The 16,381-nt window shown below is 44.3% G+C and overlaps 1 protein-coding gene across 3 annotated transcripts in view; it reads right to left on the minus strand.

Annotated features, from left to right (window-relative positions):
- The window catches only part of eml2 (EMAP like 2), a 119,458-nt gene that overhangs the window by 23,770 nt on the left and 79,307 nt on the right, over positions 1–16,381 (minus strand). For all 3 annotated transcript variants that reach the window (XM_052044016.1, XM_052044017.1, XM_052044018.1), the window contains 5 exons: positions 11,447–11,601; positions 10,323–10,448; positions 7,268–7,399; positions 4,156–4,223; positions 1,908–1,996 (listed from right to left, as the gene is read on the minus strand). In XM_052044016.1, the coding sequence (XP_051899976.1) occupies positions 1,908–1,996; positions 4,156–4,223; positions 7,268–7,399; positions 10,323–10,448; positions 11,447–11,601 (570 nt within the window). The remainder of the gene's footprint in view (positions 1–1,907; positions 1,997–4,155; positions 4,224–7,267; positions 7,400–10,322; positions 10,449–11,446; positions 11,602–16,381) is intronic.

Consider the following 16,381-nt stretch of genomic DNA (forward strand, 5'->3'; position numbering starts at 1 on the left):
TTTTGCATTCTGTCATTGCTTGCCCTTGTCCTACCTTGATGCACTGATGTGATGAAATGATCTGTATGGATGTCATGCAAAACAAAGTGTTTCACTGTACCTGCGTGCGTCACAATAATAAACCAATTTAATCATTATTGTATCTGCTTCCACCATTACCTCTGGCAGCCTGTCCCAGGCACTTATGAGATCAGAAATGTGATCTCAATTGAAGGGGCTCCCCTGTCCAAATGGACTCCCTCAAATTTTTTCCACAAATGGGGAACTTCAGAGAAAACTAATTTGGGGGCAATAATGATCGTAGAATGAAAATCATGGACTTGAAGGGACTCTATGGGCAAGTACCTAACGCAGTTGGTACTTACCCACAGAATCACCTCTGAGGCAAAAAATAATGATGACATTTCCAACTCTTTAAGAAAGGTCAGTGACCTGCACTTGGTGAGAAGGGCCTTTCCCATCAGGTTCTTGACACACAGCCAGGGTCTACGTCACCCCTCGATGCTCCAGATTGATACTACGGTCCGTCTCATTCTGGGATGTGCACTCACCAGGTTTCTTGCTTTACAGATGTCGCTCAACAATTTCCAGCGTTTTCTGTGTTTTTGTTATTAATTGAGGATTGATTTGAAATAATTATCTTCTGCAGGTGTAAATTAACTTCAAACCCCTCTTAACAAAGAGTGTGGAGTGTAAAGTTTTTCAAAAATATTACTTTAATCATAAAATTTACGTGCGTAATGGAGTTAATGTCATCATTCTTTGTACTAGCCATATCATTCCATTTATGCTGGATCAGATGGTTTCAATTTTCCTTTAAATCAGATGGTTTCAATTTTCCTCACACCAGCTTCCCCTCCATTGACTCTGTCTAGACTTCCCACCGCCTCGGGAAAGCAGCCAGCATTATGAAGGACCCCTCTCACCCTGGTCATCTCCCCCCTCCCATTGAGCTTGAGAACACGTACCACCAGACTCAAGGACAGCTTCCATCCTGCTGTTATCAGACTCTTGAACGGACCTTCCACACTGAGGAGTTGGAACCCATGTATAATTGGTAATTGGTTTATTATTGTCACATGTACCGAGAGACAGTGAAAAGCCTTTGCTTGCATGCCATCCAGGAGGATCATTGCATACATCAGTACATCAAGGTAGTACTCTTGCCCGCCAGCGAGAGCGAGCGACGCTCCCACGTTCCCAGTTCCTGGCTATTCGCTGCAGTCAATTCTTGCCATGTGCCCAGGTTCCTCCAAACCACACTCCCTGCACTGTCGAGTAATCGGACCTGACAGTGAAGGCAACAGAAGGTGGGTTGTTCCAGTTGCCAAAGAACACGTCCTCGCTCTTCTTGCAGTTGACTCTGCTCACGAGAGCAGTCCAAATCAGCGCAGATGCTGATCAATCTGCAGACCCACAGAGGGTCTGAGCAGAAGATAGTGATGTCACCCATGTACAACGAGGGCAATTGTATCTGCTTCCACCACTACCCCTGGCAGCCTATTCCAGGCACCCCTCACTCTCTGAATGTAAAAGAACTTGCCCCGCATATCTTCTTTAAACTTCCCCCTCTCAACTTAAATGCACGTCCTCTAGTGCTTGACATTTCTACCCTGGGAAAATGATTCTGACTGTCTACTCCATCTACGCCTCTCATAAATTTTATAAACTTCTCTTGGGTCTTCCCTCAACCTCTGGCACCAGAGAAAACAACCCAAGTTTGTCCAACGTCTCCTTATAGCTCATACCCTCTGATCTATGCAGCTCCCTGGTGAACCTCTTCTGCACCCTCTCCTTTCCAAAGCCTCAACATCCTTCCTGTAACGGGGCGACCAGAACTGCACACAATACTCCAAGTGTGGCCTAACCAGAATTTAACATCGCTGCAAAGTTTAGGTTTCACATACCTGGTGAATAGCGCATGACTGAGAGCTTCTCATTTCCATCGGTGTGCACAGTGATAAGATCCCTCGTCTCAACATCGAAAACCATCCATCTGAGACAGAAAAGAGACAAAGTCAGTTTGTCATTAGAAAGAACAAGATGGAAATGCACCTTTGCACACTTTTCTTGCAATCCACTTATAGCATTGCATTGGTAAAGCTGCAGGTGATGCATTCAAACCTCCATGTATTAAGTTGGTCCATAGCCAGACCTCTGTACAGTACACCGGGGAGGTTGCAGAGGAGATACAAGGATTTGTCCACAGTCAGAGAATGCTAATTACAATGAGAGCACATCTGGACTGATGGGAGATTTAACCGAGGCCTTTAAAATTATGAGGGGCCCAACAGGGTGAATGGGAAATATTTCCCCTTGTGCAGAAATTAGTTACTCAGGTGGGGCATGGGGACTGAACAGATAGAAGTTAGTTGGTAGAAGGACTAGAGAGGAATTGAGAAAAGATTTATTTTAATAAAAACATAGGGGATCTGGAGCTCATTGCCTGAAAGGGTGCACATCAAATCCTTCAGCACACTTAACACCTTAATAATACCGACAAGGCTACAGACAAAGAGCTAGAAAATCCCTTTGTCCAGGATGGATATAATGGGCATAGCTGTAAATTTATGATCCTATTATTAATTTAACAACCAGTTCCAACTTGTTCCTGAAATAAACAGTGATTCAGCCAAGAACCATTCATACCCTGTAAGCAGAAATAGTGATAGTTTTTTTAAAATTTTAAATTAAATTTTATTTACAGCGTAGTAATAGGCGCTTCCAGCCTAACGAGTCCATGCCACCCATTTTAAACCCATATTAACCTACCCCTACGCCTTTGGAATGTGGGAGGAAAGAGGAGCACCCGGAGGAAACCCACGCAGACATGGGGAGAACGTACAAACTCCTTACAGACAGCGGCGGGAATCAAACCCCAATCACTGGCGCTGTAATAGCATCATGCTGACCGCTATGATTATTCAGAGGGAGGTTAAATTTAAATCCCACCTTGTCCTCATTTATTGCCAGGGTACAGACACTGTCCCTTATGGTTGAATGGAACTGTGGGGAAACTATAGTTAATTTCTCTGGCTGCCTACCCCTCCGAGTACATCCAGGAGCTCAGCAGCCTGAAGTAAAGTTGCAATCTGTTCTGGTCAAATACATCCCCTGGTCAAATACATCACCAACAGCCTGTCCTGGTCAAATCACATAGATGCCACGGCCAAGAAAGCTCACCAGCACCTCTACTGCCTCAGGAGACTAAAGAAATTCGGTATGTCCCCTTTGACACTCACCAACTTTTATCGATGCATCATAGAAAGTATCCTATCTGGATGCATCACGGCTTGGGACGGCAACTGCTCTGCCCATGACTGCAAGAAACTGCAGAGAGTTGTGGACACAGCCTTGTGCGTCACAGAAACCAGCCTCCCCTCCTTGGACTCTGTCTTTACCTCTCACTGCCTGGGCAAAGCAGCCAGCATAATCGAAGACCCCACCCACCCGGGTCATTCTCTCTTCTCTCCTCTCAAATCGGGTAGGAGCCTGAGGGCATGTACCACCAGGCTTATGGACAGCTTCTATCCCACTGTGATAAAACTATTGAATGGTTCCCTTATACGATGAGATGGGCTCTGACCTCACGATCTACCTTGTTGTGACCTTGCACCTTATTGCACTGCACTTTCTCTGTAGCTGTGACACTTTACTCTGTACTGTTATTGTTTTTACCTGCACTACCTCAATGTAACTGCACTCTGCATTGTTATTGGTTTTACCTGTACTACCTCAATGCACTCTGTACTAACTCAATGTAACTGCACTGTGTAATGAGTTGACCTGTACGATCGGTATGCAAGACAAGTTTTTCACTGTACCTCGGTACAAGTGGCAATGGCAATGATAAACCAATACCAATCTTTCAGTGAATGGGGCAATGTTCTAAACTGGACAGAACATTTAATACCTGTACCATTGCTGAGCTACAGGTGCTTCTTACTTTTACAGCAGGTGATAGCTGATAGAGACTTTTTGCTAGCGTGTTTCCTATTTGCCTTCGGAGTTTCTTGTACTCGCAGACGGCAACCCCATCTCCACTTGTGTAACTCAATTATAACTTTGGACGAGTTCTGCCAAGCATGAAATTCCTGTAGTTTATTTGTTTACCTTGTTGATTGCGGGAGAGCAGTAGCTTCTATTTTGCCTTACCTTGCCGTTTGTGTTCCCACAGCTATAACTGATCCACTGGGATGAATCCCAACTGACTGGCACTGATCCTGCCAAGAAAATAAAAAAAGTAAACTTCCTTCCTCAAGAAAAGTGAAATCTATTTGCTTAAGATAGAATCTCATAAAAAGCATGCTACATTAGAATCCATATACTTTTTGAAAAATCCGAAATACTGCAAATGCTGAGAAGCTGAAATAAAGCACCAGAGCAGTGCAGTGGGAGTCTGCTGGGTACTTAACCCAGTGGCCCATGGCTCGAAACCATGCTCTGTTATATCAGTTGCTGTCACAACAATTCTCCAGCTTAATATTTTCACTGGGTTTAAGGGCCTGTTTCCACGCTGTGTCTCTCCCTGACTCTAAAAGAGAAAATGCTGGAAACACTCAGCAGATCAGACAGCGTCTGTGCAGAGAGAAACAGACTTAACTTTCAGAACTGAATCATTAACTGTTTCTCTTTCCACAGGTGCTGCCTGACCTGCTGAGTGTTTCCATCATTTTCTGTTATTATAATCATCACTTTTTTCCTTTTGTTTGAAAGGGCCACCCTCAAATATCAAGAGTTATTTTTCCCCAGTGAGGCAGTGATTCGATCATTATCTTAGTGCAAGCGCTAGATTCAATTCCGAGTTTAAAACAGAATGCTGGAAGAGCTTGGCAGATTCTGTGAAGAGAGAAATGGAGCTATCATGGAGGCCTGCGGCATAGAAACAGGCCCTTTGGCCCATCTATGCTGACCATCAACCACCCATTTACACTGATCCCATTTTACTCTCCCCACAGTCCACTACCCACCCACACACTAGGGACAATTTACAGCGGCCAGTTAGCCCACACGCCTGCAGGTCTTGAGACCTGGAAAGAAAGCGGAGCACCAGGAGGAAATCCGTGCGATCACAGGGAGAACGTGGAAATTCCCCGCAGACAGAAACAGCTGAACCTGGGTCACTGGTGCCGTGGGTAGCCGCACCATGGTGCTGCCTCAAGTGTTTCAGGTTGATTCCCTTTCATCAGAACAATGAGGAGAAAGTGGACAAGGCCATTGCTAAAGTGAGAGGAGGAAAGGACTGGGTGAAGGCAGGAGTGATGAAATAGGTTACAGGGAGAATGGGGTTGACAGGGAAAAAAAAATCAACCATGATCGAATCGTGGAGCAGACTCAAAGGGCCGAATGGCCTAATTCAAGCTCCTATGCCTTATGGTCTGATGGACAGAAGGGATAAAAGCACAAGACAGAAGTGGTGGGGAAAATAAAGATAAGTTTAGAGAGAAGTAAATGGGACAGGAGGAATAGGAATTAAATTACACAGGATATAAAATATGCAGCCCAACTAATCCTGCTGGTGCTCATGCTCCTCTCGAGTCTTCTCCCACCCTTCCCCTCTAAGTCTAGCACTGTCACCTTCTATTCCCTTGTGGGAGTGTGGACTGGCTGCATGGTTGGAGCAGGAGTCAGGTTCGGGAACAGTGCGGGACGGGAACGAGGAAGGTGTGCGGCTGGAGTTGGGCTCCAGACTGCTTTTCACGCAAGTGAAGCTCACCTGTTCTGTCTGCCACACTTCCTTTAAAACACACCAATACCTCTCAACCCGTCGGGTTCACTGGAAGACTTATTGTACTGCTGTGCAACGTGTTAAAAAATGTGAAATTAAAAATTGTGTGTGTTGGGGTGATGGGAGTAACATCCAAGTCTAAAAAATCTGAGAGTTTGCTACGACCAAAGTCCTGACAGGGCCAGATTACTGGGGATTTACTGTAAAAATCCCAGATCACTAATGCCCTGGGGATCTACTATCCTTACTCAGTCTGGCCGGTGTGACTCCAGGCCCACCAACGTGATTCATTCTACTCTGCCTTGCTAGTTCTGGGACTATAAAAGCCGGCATCGTCAATGATGCTTTCTCTCTCCTACCTTCTAGGAGAAGATACAGGACCTTGAAAGCCCAGGTGACTGGACTCAAGAACAGCTTCTTCCCCACTGCTGTCAGACTTCTGAACCAATCACCTCTTTCACCACCTTCTTCCCAGTGGAGCTGCCATGTTCTCAGACCCTTAATTCTACCTCTTCCATTATTGGCACTTTAACACTTCTTTTTGCACGGCCTCAGTTTCCTCTACTTTGCACCATTCTGTTGTTTTTATACTCGCTGCTGTGTTTATTGTTTTATTAATTGATCCCATGTATACTGTTTACTCTGAGCTTCACGTGAGCAAGAAATTTCACTGCACACTGGAATACTTGACAATAAAGACCATAAAACCATAAGATATAGGAGCAGAATTAGGCCATTCAGCCATCAAGTCTGCTCTGCCATTCAATCATGGCTGATTTTTTTCAACCCCATTGTCCCACCTTCCCCCGTAACACTTAACCCCCTTACCAATCAAGAACCTGTCAATCTCTGCCTTAATACACCCAATGATTTGGCCTCCACAGCCTTCTGTGGCAAAAATTCCACAGATTCACCACTCTCCAGCTGAAAAAATTCGTCCTCGTCTCAGTTCTAAAGGGATGTCCCTTTATTCTGAGGCTGTGCCCTCTGATCCAGGACTCTCCCACTAATGGAAACATCCTCGCCAAGTTCACTCCATCCAGGCCTTTCAGAATCCAGTAGCTTTCGATGAGATCCCTCCCTCATCCTTCTAAGCTCCATCAAGTACAGGACCAGAGACATCAAACTAAAGACTTAAACTAATCTGAATCCAAATCTGTTACTATCCCATGAATGAATAAAATGAAATCAGTTAAGAGGCAGTAGGGAACTCTCACCTTTAAAATATTAACTAAATAAAATTAATTAAGTAAGAATACTCTTCAAAACACGGTTGTGGATCTATTTCTCTGAAAGACGAGACCAAACAGTATGCTGCAGCACTCCCTTGCTATTGGGACAATTGACCTGGATTTCTGAGTGGTACCCAAGACCACCAGCTTCTTAATCAAACGAAAACCTCTTAGTGAACCTTAAATGCACACATCCTAGGCTACAACTGCGCTGCTCTGAGTGGCTTGTAACCAGCTACAAAGCATCAGCCAGCTTTAAATCTTGTTACTGTAACAAAGAGATCAGGTTTGTTTTCTGCCGACTTACCTCAAGAGTCTTGCTCCAAATGGGCTGGTGCGATGTGGGATCCCAACAGTGAATAAGCTTGTCCTGTCCGCATGTCACAAATTTGCCCTCGCTTGGGTGAGCTGCGAGTCCCCAGAGCTCGTCTGTATGACCCTGTAACACGTGATTAGTATCAACTGGGTCAGTAAGAGGACCTTTACCCAAAGCAGTAGTACACCTGTACAGGGCCTCGTCCCCAGAGGTGGAGCGTAAAAAGAAAGGGAGAAAAGTTTGACGTAGTTGCACACCTCCATCCCTCATACAACTATTTATTTTGCACATGATAGAAAGAGGCCATTCAGCCCAATGAGTTTATGCTACTTTATCAATCCCATTCCCCCACTTATCTCCCTGTAACTTATTCTCTCTCATATTCCTATCAACTCCCCCCAATCCTGTCACCCACTCACATACTAAGGGTAACTTACAGCAGCCCATTAACCAACCAACCCACATATTGTTGGTTCGCTGGAGGAAACTGGAACACCCAGAGGAAACCCAAGAACGCACAAACTCCACGCAGGTACCACTGGAGACGGGGATTGAACCTGGGCTGCCAGAGCTGGTGAGGTAGCAGCTTTATCAACTCTACCACTGTGCTGCCCACAGAAAGAGCAGTTGGTCAGTCCTTGCCCCTTAGTCAGAATGGCTGAGTCACAAGGGGCAGACGCTTCCTACCCCTCCTCTCCCCTCTGGTTCTGGTGTATGCATCTGGGCGAGTCCTTCCAATTCTGGGTTGGGGCATGGCCCTAATTTAACCCACCAGAAGTGACTATCAACAGACTATACTCTGAAACTCTCTATCCAACCCCTAATCCTGCCTGAACATCACAAATTTGTTCTCACTTGGGTCACCCAAGTCCCCAGACTCATCTGTATGACCTGCGAAACAGGGCCAACAACAATGGCACTCCTTAAAGACTACCCATCACCTCTCTCAATGGATGTGACAATGTCAATTGGTGTTTGATACCGCTCCTGTGAAATGCTATGGGACATTTTAAACACATTTAATGGAAGTTGGGGAAGAGGCAAAAAAAACAGGATCAATAAAGGAAAAACACTGGAAAATTCTTCTCTGTCCAGGCCCAAGTGTCACCTGAAATGCTCTTTATTCGCTGGGCTAGAAATGCATCTGTGCCTTCAATGGCATGCTGAATGATGCGCCATTGACTGCATGCATTATGCATCCATTGCAGCCTGATTTGGCTGACCTGCTGAATCAGGCTACAGTTGCCTGTTGCTTGCTTGCTGCACTGCTCTGCACTCATGTAAAGATACTGAGGCTGGGGATCCATCTCATGGCCTGGGACTGGGGGTTGGGGGGGCAGGGGAAGAGATGTCAGGAGACTCGCATTTGGGATGTGTTCTCTCTCGCTTGCTCTCTCTCGATCTTGGCTTCTGCTTGGAATAGAGCAGGTTTAACCAAACGAGCAGGGCAGGAGTTGGGCTCCCAGCATGGAGCTGGGATCTCCTCCTGTGGCCCCCCCTTACATACAATGTCAGGTGCATGAGTCAACTTCATGGGCAATGCCTCAAAAGAGCAACCACAGGGAATGGTGCCATCCCATGCAGAACTGAGAGAAGTCAAGAAGGATTGCTTGGAATTAAAATTTTTTAAAAACGCTGGAAATCAGAAATAAAAACAAAGTCCTAGAAAAATATTCAGCCGGTCAGACAGCAGCTGGGGAAAGAGAAACAGTTAACATTTCAGGTCTGGGACCCTCCATCAGAAGTGAAGGTTCCCCAGCCTGAAACGTTCATGACTTCTCTCTCCACAGATGCTGCCTGATCTGCTGAGTGTTTCCAGCATTTTCTGTTTTTGCTCAAAATTGTGATTTTAGGACTGGAAGCATTGCAATCACGTTCTAATCCGGAATTAAACTGTCTGGACACCTCGCGCTGAAACAAAAACCCGTGCATGTCAAAGCTAACTGTGCTTCAGCCACTTCCTCCAGCCACATGCCCTACGTGCTCTCTGTACTCCTCCTCATTCCTCTTTCAGTATTGCTCCTTCAAACTCCACAGTGCACCACTGGAAATTCCCTCCCTCAGCACTGCCACCATCAAAACCATCAGAAGATTCAAGCTTTCAGTTATAGTCTGCCCAGAGCTGCTTAGTACTGGGTCCCTCCCAATCCTTCAGACAGGGGGAAGTCGGGAGACCACGTACCAGGTGGGTTGGAGGTGGAGAGGCTCAGCAGCTTCAAACTCCTGGGCATTAACATCTCAGATGACCTGTCCAGGGCCCAGCACATTGATGCAATCATGAAGAAGGCGCACAAGTGCCTCTACTCCTTTAGAAGTTTGAGGAGATTTGGCATGTCACCAAATACTTTAACTTTGACAGATGCACTGTGGAAAGTATCCTGACTGGTTGCATCACGGTCTGGTACAGCAACTTGAACGGGCAGGAACATAAGAAGCTGTAGAGAGTAGTGGACTCAGCCCAATACATCACGGGCACATCCCTCCCCACCATCGGTAGTATCTACAGGAGGTGCTGCCTCAAGAAGGCAACATCCATCATCAAAGATCCCCACTATCCGGGCCATGCCATCTTCGGGCAGGAGGTACAGAAGCCTGAAGTCCCACACCACCAGGTTCAGGAACAACTACTTTCCGATAACTATCAGGTTCTTGAACGGCCCTGCACAACCCTAACCCTACCTCAGCAACAAAACACTACGGACCACCTCTTGTACTACCATGCTTGTCTCTGAATGTGTCTTTGCCTTTTTTAGCACTGAGGTCTTGCTTTTGCACAGTCTTTTTTATGGTATGGTATAATTTTATGTATAATTTATTTTCTGTGTGTTACTACATGCCTGTGATGCTGATGCAAGCAAGTTTTTCCATTGCACCTGTACCTCACCGTACTTGTGCACATGACAATAAACTCGCCTTGACTTGATCCTTGTGCACCCGAACTACATCGTTTAGGTACAAACCTCAAAGCTTTGGGGAAAGGTTTGATTTGTCCAGGAGAAAGAGGGACATTGTTTATTTCAATGTACCTGCACCTGTGGATTCCTACCTGTACAATGGGGCAGTATCCCCCACTCAAAGTGCCTTGGAGAATACAGTTCCTTGTTGTTCCAATAAATAAGCCATCATTTTTCCCTTCTGCAATCGTTCGGACTGGTCCAAAGGCTTCTGGGATCTGCATTTCAAAAAAAAAATCCAAACAAGCAACAAATTCTGGTGCAATGTTTTCGTGTCCTCTAGAGTAGAAGAATGAGTGCAGATCTCATTGAAAGTTACAAGATTCTGAAAGGCTCCAAGGGATTAACACAGGGAGCTGTTTCCCATGGTTTGGGGGGTGTGGGGTGGGGGGAGGGCGTGGATGCAGTTCACAATTCCAGAATTTGGGAATGAGATATGGAGAAATTTCTTTACTCAGAAGGTGACAACTGATTAGAATTCTCTGCTGTGGAAGGCTGTAGAGTCTCAGTCCTTGAGTTTACTCAAAACAGATCAACAGATATTAAAGAAATTGAGCAAATTGCAGGTAAATAGCACAAATTAAGAGATCAGCCATGATCTTAATGAATGGCAGAGCAGGCTTAAAGGGCCCATTGACCCACATTCTTACGTCGTTAGGTTCTAGAATATGGCAAACCAGTGTGTTTTCAGCAAAATGGACAGCCTTAAATGAACAAGTCAAAACAACGATAAAATCAGAGGGATCCACTAACTAGAGAGCTGATCAACTGCATTCTGAAATGCGATTGGAAGGGGCAGCATCACACTGCTGCACGTCTAGTATGTGATACAGCCAGTATTAATAACTATCCCTTTGGCAAAACCATTAGAAGGCCTTTATCGGTTTGTTATTGAGAGTACTAGGGCATTGCAATGATGGTCGTACAAAATACTTAATTGACAGAAAAAATATTTATGACATTGAGATCATAAAAGCTATTACAAAAAAAAACCAAATATTTTGTTTATTTTTGAAAATCCAACTATAACCATAGTGGGCCCTTCTGAAAAATTATAGCCAGGTACTAAAGAATATTGGATTAAATTGACCTTGCAAAATCATTTCCGAATGGTCACACCCAACAGTTCACTTCATCAAAATCCTGTGCTTCGAAAACCACACACCCACTAATGTCAGCCAAGGACACGGGAGGTGGACCGCGATTTGATATTCACCTCTGTCTCCTGAACCTTGTGGTACTGCCTGTCCCAGAGGATGACCTTACGATCTTTCCCTCCACCCGACACCAGGGTTCCATCATTTAACACACAGAGGCTGAATATACCTCCTTCATGAGCCCCCTGAACTGCAGAGCTGATCCGGTTTGTTCCTACAGAAAGGTGAGATAGGTGAGATTAGAACCAAGGAGCAGAGGAGATACATATTGAGATGTACACAAAACCGTGACGGAATGATATCTAGAGAAAACATTGGTAAATTGGTTTATTATTGTCACATGTACTGAGGTACAGTGAGAAACTTTGTCTTGTATGCCATCCATATAGGTCATTTCACCACATCAGTACGTTGAGGTAGTACAGGGGAAAAGCAATAACAGAATGCAGAATAAAGTGTTACAGTTACAGAGAAAGTGCAGTGCAGGCAGACAATAAGGTGCAAGGTCATGACGAGGTAGATTGTGAGGTTAAGAGGCCATCTTATCGTACTAGGGGACCATTCAATAGTCTTATAATGGCGGGATAGAAGCTGTCCTTGAGCCTGGTGGTATGTGCTTTCAGGCTTTTGTATCTTCTGCCTGATTGGGTGGGGGGGTGGGATTGGAAAATATCCAGGGTGGGTGAGGTCTTTACCGAGGCAGCGAGAAGTGTAGACAGAGTCTGTGGAGGGGAGGCTGGTTTCCGTGATGTGAACAAGATGGTACCGGAGCATGGTGACTCGTTGCAAGCCATTCTCTACACATCTACTCACTTCTTCTACTATAATTGTTCTACTCTTAAATCTAAACATCAAACTACATCCTCCAAAAGTATGGCATATGGATACATTTATTGAATGTGCAAAGCTGAGAAAGAATTCTTTTCATTGAAGAAGGTAGTCTGAAAATATGCAATACTAATTAGTCAAGTCTTCCTCATGATGATGTGCATTTTTATATCAACTTTAGAGTGCAAAATATCATGGTGCTTTGGAAAAAAGTTCAGTCAAAATGTGATAGGAACAGGGGTAGGTCACTCAGATCCTTGAACCTGCTCCACCATCCAGTAAGATCATAGCTGATCGGATTGTAACTTCGTCCACATTCCAGCCTACCACTAGTAACCTTTCACCACCCCTTCTTGCTTATGAAGAATCTGTCTACCTCTGCCTTAACAGCACTTACTCTGCTTCTACTGTCCTTCAAGGAAGAGAGTTCCAAGCGCTCAGAACCCTTGTACAAAACAGCTCTATTTAAAAATAAGGGCCATCCATTTAAGAAAGTGACCCCTGGTTCTTGATTCTCCACAAGAGGAAGCATCCTCTCCACATTGACCCTGTTGAGATCCCTCAGGATGAGATGTTAATCAATTTGCCTCACATTCTTCTAAGCTCCAGCAATTAGAAGCCCACCTTTCCTCATATTCCTCACCTGAATACTGGACACAGCCAGAGGTGATTTCATCAATGCTCTGTTGGGCTAAAGAGCAAATCCCTACTTTTGTATTCAATTCCCCCATCAATGAGCAATAACATTGTTAGCTTTCCTAATTACTTGCTGTACTGGAATACTAGCCTTGTGCAGATCACACCCAGATTCCACTGCGGTCTCCCACCATTTAGATAATATGCTGTTTTCTTTTTTTTCTGCCAACATAGACAATTTCACATTTCCACACATTCTACTCCATTTGCCGGATCCCTCCTGCTCACTTAATCTACCAATGTATCTTTCCAGCCCCATGTCCTTTGCATAACTTGCTTACCTATCTATTTTCAGTCAGCAAAATTAGCAACCATACCTTCTGTCTTTCATCCAAGCCATTTGTACAGATTGTAAAAGGTTGAGGCCCCAGCATCACTCTGTGGCAGGCAACTCATCGTACCTTACCGACCAGAGAAGGACCTATTGATCCCCATTCTGTTTCCTGTTGGTCAACCAATACATTACATCCTACACAATGAGCTTTCAGCTTCTAAATAACCTTTGATGTGGCTGTCATAAGATTATTGAACCATCCCCCAGTACAATAAGGATGGACTCTTGACCTCACAATCTACCTTGTTATGGCCTTGCACCTTATTGTCTGCCTACACTGAACTTTCTCTGTAACTGTAACACTTTATTCTACATTCTGTTATTGTTTTCCCTTGTACCACCTGAATGCACTGACTGGTTACATCACGGTCTGGTATGGCAATTCAAATGCAGAGGAAGGCAAGAAGCTGCAGAGAGTCGTGGACTCTGCCCAATACATCACGGGCACATCCCTCCCCACCATCGGTAGTATCTATATGAGGCGCTGCCTCAAGAAGGCAATATCCACCATCAAAGATCCCCACCATCCGGGCCATGTCATCTTCTCGCAGCTACCATCGGGCAGGAGGTACAGAAGCCTGAAGTCCCACACCACCAGGTTCAGGAACAGCTGCTTCCCTTCAACCATTCGGTTCTTGAACCAACTGGCAAAACCCTAATCACTTGAGTTTAGCAACACTATGACCATTTTGATCACTTTGCACAAAAAACAGACATTTTTTTTGTTCTTTCTTGTAGAAATTGTGTAAAACTTATGTTTAATTTGTTTTTCTTGTGAATGCTGGTTATCTGATGCTATGTGCTTGTGATGCTGCTGCAAGTAAGTTTTTCATTGCACCTGTGCACACATGCACTTGTGCAGATGACAACAAACTCGACTTTGACTTTGATGAAATGATCTGTATGGATGGCATGCAAAACAAACTTTTTCACTGTACCTTGACATATGTGACAATAATAATAAATCAATTTAACAAATGACTTCTGGAAATCTAAGCATAGCACATTCACCGGTTCCCTTGTACACACAGAGAAGTACTTAATTGCCTGTAGGACATTTCAGAAAGAGATGTGAGAGGCTCTAAATAAATGCAAGTCCATTTTTAAAAGGAAAGATACTGCCAAGAGCAATGGTAAATCTCAGCTTCGAGATCCCTTTCGAGGTATGTATTAGTTTGATCAGACAATGTAATTTCTTCACAGGTCTGAAGCCGGAAGTTGCTAATTTAACTGCATTGTGGCAATACCATCACTGCACCAACTACAGGGGTTTGCGGTCCATCACCCCACACTTTAAATGAGGTGGAGGCCACCTTGTGCATTACTCACAGTCTTGCTCTCAGCACCCACCGCTCTGAACACAGTTCCACGCACTTGCGTGAGTGCAGCGTCAACACTGCCTGGTGAATTGGTAAGTGCACCTTAACAAGGTGAAGAACAGCAGTGGACACATTACCATATAACTTCTCTGCAAGTCTACCTTCTAGGTACTTTTTTTGAAGAAGATTCTTCCTTTGTTTCATGCATTTTGTACTTCTAATTTGAAATTAATAAAAATATTGAAAAGAAGAAGATTCAAATAAAAAAAGGGGCGGGAGGGGAAATAATTTGTATACAGTTAGCCTGATAAAGTTGGGATTGGTGAAATTTGACATTTTTCAAAATACGACCTGCTAATGTTTGTACTTTCATCTTTCTTCCTATTTTACTGAACTCCACTTGAAGGAATGAAACCGTAAACATGACACAGTGGATTACCAACAGAAAAAAAGGGTTTCAAAAGGTGGATTTTTAAATTTCATTATTATCCAAAACATACAGGGGAAAAACTAAATGTGCTTTCCTAAAACTGAAATCCCCTCACATCAAATAAAAAAGTTGGGTCAGGAGAAGCAAGTTGTACACCAGACCTGTATGGTGTATTATTCTGGGACATCAGGGATGCTGATATTTCACTACAGCCAGTTCTCTGTAACTGTAACACTTTATTCTGCATTCTGTTATTGCTTTTCCCTCAATGCACTGATGTGATGAAATGATCTGTATGGATGGCATGCAAAACAAAGTTTTTCACTGTACCTCGGTACATGTGACAATAATAAACCAATTTACCAGCCAGGCTATAGGATGTTGAAATTGCAGGATTTGGACAATGCATACACACCATGCATGGATCTGTACATATACAATGAAATAGCCCCACAGCACCTCATTCGCTACACTGCCTGATCCTTTATACAAGTCATACTTGTACAATATTTTGGTAAATAAAACTAGAAAATATCAGAAACACTCAGTGGGTCAGGCAGCATCTGTGGAGAGAAAAACAGCCAATGTTTCAGATCCAGGACCCTTCATCATAACAGGGAAAGAGAAAACATTAGTTTTCAACAGGAAGGAAAGTGGGGGAGGGATGGGAAGAACAAAGGAAATTTCTCTGTGAGAGCGAGACCAGAGCACATAATGTGCAGTCAAGTAGAAGCTTTTGCTTCTCCGCTACGTAATGACAAAAAAGACACAATCTGATTTTAATTCCGTTGGTCTCACCCTATCAGAGATTTTGTTTTTGTTGTTCCTACCCCTCCCCCATTTTCTCTCCTACTGAAAACTAACTCGTCTTGTTTTCTTTCTCTGCTCTGACGAGGGGTCTCACATCTTAAAATTTTAACTCTGTTTCTCTCTCCACAGATGCTGCCTGACCTGCTGAGTGTTTCCAGCATTTACTTCAGATTTCTAACACCCACAGTTTCTGGATTTTCAACCATTTGGGTTGTGGTAGGAAACCAGAGCACCCGGGGGAAACCCATGTAGTCACGGGGAGAACGTGAAAACTCCGCACAGATAGCGCCGGAGGTCGGGATTGAACCTAAGTCACTGGAGCTGAGAGGAAGCAGCTCTATTATCTGTGCCACCGTGCTACCGATACAAACATGAAGCTCCACACAAACCACATCAAGTTTCCATCACAAACTTGGGGAACATTTGCAGTTCAACTTTTAGGAGTCCACGTGTTTGGCTCTAGGGACAGAGTTCCATCTTGGCCTTAACCCTGAAAGCACCCATAGTTGGGTCAGATGTCTCTGGACCCAGGTAATTTTTGTTAATTACTGGTGACTCCCACTCAAAAGGTAGATTG

This window comes from Pristis pectinata, chromosome 35 (assembly GCF_009764475.1).
Source record: "Pristis pectinata isolate sPriPec2 chromosome 35, sPriPec2.1.pri, whole genome shotgun sequence".
Taxonomy (NCBI): domain Eukaryota; kingdom Metazoa; phylum Chordata; class Chondrichthyes; order Rhinopristiformes; family Pristidae; genus Pristis; species Pristis pectinata.